The sequence below is a fragment of the Formica exsecta genome, unplaced genomic scaffold, assembly GCF_003651465.1.
Source record: "Formica exsecta isolate Colony F162 unplaced genomic scaffold, ASM365146v1 scaffold384, whole genome shotgun sequence".
NCBI lineage: Eukaryota > Metazoa > Arthropoda > Insecta > Hymenoptera > Formicidae > Formica > Formica exsecta.
Genome location: NW_021851080.1, coordinates 331018 through 336668, shown reverse-complemented (window position 1 = coordinate 336668; position 5651 = coordinate 331018). Strand labels below are relative to the sequence as shown.

The following is a 5651-nucleotide window of genomic DNA, read 5'->3' as shown; positions in this document are numbered from 1 at the left end:
TAAAATCTTTAATTTTATAAATTAAATTATTTAAATTTACCTAAAATATATATCACATTAATATGTGTTATATTATTACTGTAATTGGTCTTAGTTTTGCCGTCAAACAAACGTCAGAAAATGACATCTCGTGGATGTGACATATCAACGTCATTTTCGGGTCTCATGAGACCTAACTTAGGCCGGTATTCATAGTCAGTTCTTATTTCAAGACCGTCTTAAGTAATGTCTTAAGATGCTAATACGGCTCTGTGATTGGTTTAGGACATCTTAAGATTGTGCTTAAAGCCCAAATCACACTAGCGGCTCGCGGCTGCGATTGCAATTGCGATTGTGATTTGCTACGCTCCAATCATACTTGCAATTGGTGCTTTCTGATTGGCTGAGGCAATCGCAATCGCAGCCGCGAGCCGCTAGTGTGATTTGGGCTTAAGACGGTCTTAAATATAAGAACTGACTTATGAATACCGGCCTATGTCTATGGTACCGACAGAGAGAAGAATGAGAGTCGCCACGCTACCGGAAATAAGTTGGCGCTGGAAGTTCATATTTTTTAATAATTTGTAGCTCAAACGATTGCTCCTGCATGTTTATAACATACTGCTCCTTTAAATGATTTCCTACTTTTAACAATAGTTTTTCAAACTGTGTCGTTTTGTCATTTGTGAATTCCTTTTTGTGTCTTATTTATTTGAATATTTCAACCATCCAAAATCTTTTGCCGCATTTGTATTTTAATTTAATTTTAATTTACATTGCCAGAGTAGTAACGTTTAATAATATATCTCTTTGATTAATAATAATAATAACACACACACACACATCTGTTATATAATAAAATTAATGAAATATAATTCTGGGCAACAATATTCTGCGCAGACGCTTAACGATCGACGCTTGACGCTTGACGCTGCCATGTAAAGGCACTTAATGGCACCTTTACACGGCACCCTTAATCGGGTCTGTAATTGTAAAACTGGCCAATCACAGCTATTCCTCTGACGAATGGAATGACTGTGATTGGCCAGCCTTAGAACTACGGATGTTATTAAACCCGATTAGGGGTGACGTGTAAACGTAGTCATAGACGTTACAGTTTTTCTTAACAGGTTTTCTTAATCTATGTTAAGAAAGAATCTATGTCAATAATTTCTCATAAATCAAGGATATGCGTACAAAATTATAATAGAACTCACAGACATGAATCAGGTAAGGATATACAATCGATAAGATATAATATACTTTACAATTATATGTGTTTATATGTTTAAAAAATATTTGCATATAAATATAAGATGATAAGTAGTATATGATGTATATATAGAAACTTGTCTATATTTATGAAAAAAACAAACTTTTTCTATAGCAGAAATTGAGAATTTTGTGATAATATATCAATATATAATTTTTTTGAAATTTATATATAATAAGGTTGCTCTAATTCATTGTCTTTTTATTGAAAAAAAATATTATAAGAATTAATATTTATTAAATATATGTTTAATGAAATATTTCATTATCTCTACATATTATATCTACATAATTTTTCTTCGTTGCGAAGAACAGACACGGGAAAAAGACGATAAAATCTATTTTTGAAAGCGAGTCAAAGCCATCTTTCGGAGTCAAACCATTTTAATTTTGGTCACACGAATTTACAACGTGCCGTTTACGTGCGATAAAATGTCGACAATCATACATTTCTTTATATTATTATTTTATCTCGGTATGTTCTATTTGATATGCAATGGTTTGAGTGAATCTTTGAGAAAAATGCGTAAGTGCGAAACGTTATATTTATCTTATTATGATTTTATTTTCCTATTAGAATCGATATAATATAAAACACGACTTAATTGAAAACTTTATCTTAATATTTTGCTGTGACTCATAAAACTTAAAAGAAAATTTGAACATTGACAAATAATTTAATTTTAAATTTACGAAGTTGAATTAAAACTTGATGCCAATAATATAGAATTATAAATATTATAAGCAATTATATTCTTCATTAAAAATATTTTAAAATATTCCTCGCATCTATCTTATTCACAAAAATGGCTTGAATCGGGGATTTTAAGATGAAGAAGATTGTATATGTATATATAGTACATCTATATTAAATAATAATTTTGTTTAATTCGTAATAATTTAAAATAAAAATGGATAAAAATGAAGAAAAACAAAAACATTGAGAAAGATAATAGCAAATATGTAGTACATTAGTATATATTAGTACATAGTAAATATGTGGTACATTTAATAATTTCATATAATTACAATCTCTAAAAATTTTAAATATAGACAAATTTATAATTTTAAAAAATAAATTTTTATTCATTCACAACTTTTTTTAATTAATCTTTTTTTATAAAGTTATACTTTTTTCCTTTGGTGCGCTACTCGTTAGTAAATATAGATCTATCTGCGATGCACTTTACTGTGTGTATGTAATTTTTAGCCACGATTGAGGCTAATGTCACGAACGACGATGTCACAGAAACGCAGCATACCGTTTGTAAGATTGCAACGGAAGATGTGGTCGCGACTGCACGTGCCACTATTACAACAGTATTTTCAGGAGCTTGTAAAGCAAGTCAGTGAAAATTAAAATAAGTATTAAATATAGTTTAATTAGTATACTAGATGTATATTCTCTTTGCATTGTGTTAAAATTTTTACGATTTTCCAAACTGGTTTTAACATATGATACCAGATAAAAAAGAAAGAATTGTGGAATAATATTGCATATGTAAAGCTTCTGGTATCTAATAAGAGAAAAAATATCTATTATAAATTTAAATAAAGACGATCTTATCTTCTATTCAATGCCGAATTGAACTTTAGAAGTCAATTAAATTTTTTTTTATTTGAGTAAAGATAATCTTGCTCTTATTGTTAGTACACAGGAGAAGCTAATTGTAATTTATAAAAATATATGCTTCTAGAAGCGATGGATGAAAAGTTTACGAAACTGGAAAGAAAATTAATGAATGAACTTACGGATATTAAATGGTTACTTTACAACATTTTGGAGCAGTTACCGAATTATCTGAAAAATATACAAAACGCTAATCTTTATGATGGAATATCCGATGATTATTTGTCACCGAGGCAAGATGAGATTGATAAATTCAACAACACTGTACACAATTTATCAACATCAAATGGTTAGTGCAAACATTACGAATTAATTCTAGTACACATTTTGAAATAAAAAAATAAGATTATTATATGTAATTTAAATTTTTGAAAATTTCTAATGACAATAAAAAACACGTGTTTATTAACATGCAATTCATAATAGCAATAGTCTGAAGTTAACTTTACGCTCTGAACTAAATACAGAGTAGTTCTTCAGCAACTGGTGGTAAGGTAAACTGATCTAAAGTTCTCAAAACTTTGCAAGTGCTTCTGCTATATAACATTGTTTTCTGCAACACACATATGAATGATATTAGTTGTATACGCAAATAAACTTGGTGACTAAAGAACAATTTTATAGTATCTGCAATTAAATAGTATAGTATAACATCTCGAAACAATAACAATTAAAAACAAATTCTTCTATTCTATTTATATTGATTATTAAAATTAATTTTGCAAAAAACAACTTTTACACATGTTACAGAACAAATTTATAATTGTATTTTTCTTAAATATGAATGAAGCTATCATTTATTGCAAAATTTAATATTTACTATGTAAATATTATGATCATTAAAACTTAAAATTCTGAATAGACAAGCAGTTTCATAATTTAATTGCATTTCAAAAGCTTAGTACGAAAAAATAAATTAACTTCATTTTCAATCGCTTATAACTAAAATGAAAAAGTATAATTCATTTTCTAAGAAGCTAAAATTAAACACATTATAAAACATGATATTTTAATTTCGCAAGCGTTATCGCATAACGTAAATGTCATTCTAGAATAATGACTAAAAATATAATCCGGATTTTGCGTGTATAGAATTCTTCCATTTCTTGCATAATATTGCATTGTTACTTCCGAGTCTAAGCTAAGCATTTATATGTAAGAGATATGTGGTTTCATGCAAATGTAGATCTGTTGAAGGCGCGTTGCGGAAAGTTCGCCTTGTTCATGGAACGCGCACGTGACAAAGCTAAAGCTTAGTCGGGATAAACATGATTCAATCGAAATGAATGGTGCAACAAAGTACCAAGATTTATTTCGAGTCGCAATATGCGCGCGCGCGCGATTAACTCTGCGTTATTATCTCTCTGTTCCGTTTAACTAGTTAAAATGTCATGTAATCCACTGAGAAATCTGTGAAAGCTATAATACAATTGCTGTTAAATAATTATATTATTAGATTTTAATTATATTAATTAATAGTTCAATTGTTATATATATATGTATGTATTTGATAAACATTGATTTTGTTAGATGTCATCCATGAGTAAATATGTAAGGTTGCGGCGAACACACTGATCAATGTCGCCATATAAAAAATTATTTTGCATTATGTATATAACTATTTCAAAATTAATATACATTATATGTCAATTTAATGAAAAATCTTCTAATATCTTTAGATTGATTTTTTAATAAAAATTTAATAGCTTAACTGATCAAATGATATTTGATTTCAAATTAACTTTTAATCTTAAATGATTTGTCACAGTCAAACTCCTCAAATTATGTGGTTAAGCAAGATTTACTTCAAATTTACTGAAACAAAAGGTTTTGTTATCTGAAGCTTAGTTAATTTCAACTTAGTAATTTTCGATTTTTTAGTTAACTTCACAATTAAAGTTCCCATCAAATTTTTGATGCTGAAAAAAACAACTTTAGAGATATATTAAAAAAGACATTATTTGAATTAATATATATTATAAAGATATTCGTATAAAAGTTAAAGAGAAGGATAACATAAGACATCAAGGGAAGAAAATTGTGAAACGTTACGTTAACATAGATTGTTAAAGATTAAAACTCAAAATTAACAAGCAACTGTTATCTACAGGTTCGACAAGTACATTTGTCTATTACTGGCAGATAAAGAACTTCGACGAGATGCTAATGAACTGGCAAACCGGCCGCTCAATGCGCAGCCCTACTTTTTATGTGGGTCGTAGCGGTTATGCCATGTATCTGAAAATCACACCGAAATATTTTCCCGATGGAACAATTTTTATGGGGGTCGGATTGACGCGCGGCCGTTACGATGCCGTTCTCGCGTGGCCCTTTCCGCACAGGATTCGCCTCGAGGTATGTAAGAGCATAACGATGAAGTCTGGAGTTGGGGCGGTCTCGGGAATAAATCGGTCGAGTAAAATAAGATTTCGCAGAGGCTTTTCGGATTGTCAGTAATGCAATTGCGCGAAGCACAAAAGAGAAAGGACTTGCGGGCGGGCGGCCCTTCGATAAGGAAAAAAAAAACAGAGCATTGCGCCGAGATGTCCTACCAAATCTTCATTAGGATTTTGTACGAAAGATTATCGAAGGACGGGCTCGGACGAAACTTTCTAATGCGATTGAATGATTTCAAAATAAGTTAAGAAGTTGCGATTACATACGATGTTTTGTACTCTCTACTTGCATTTCATTATAAATAGGACATATCAACTTTGGAACGTCAAAGAATATATAATATAAAAATAATTTTTTGTATAGTTTTCTTAGT

The 5651-nt window shown here is 29.7% G+C and overlaps 1 protein-coding gene across 1 annotated transcript in view; it reads left to right on the top strand.

Moving 5' to 3' along the window:
- The first annotated feature begins 1567 nt into the window (after window positions 1-1567).
- Window positions 1568-5651, top strand: part of LOC115239515 (TNF receptor-associated factor 6-like) — a 5170-nt gene continuing 1086 nt past the window's right edge. The window contains exons 1-4 of the mRNA XM_029814072.1: window positions 1568-1777; window positions 2462-2596; window positions 2949-3170; window positions 4992-5236. Coding sequence (XP_029669932.1) covers window positions 1684-1777; window positions 2462-2596; window positions 2949-3170; window positions 4992-5236 — 696 coding nt within the window. The 5' untranslated portion in view covers window positions 1568-1683. The remainder of the gene's footprint in view (window positions 1778-2461; window positions 2597-2948; window positions 3171-4991; window positions 5237-5651) is intronic.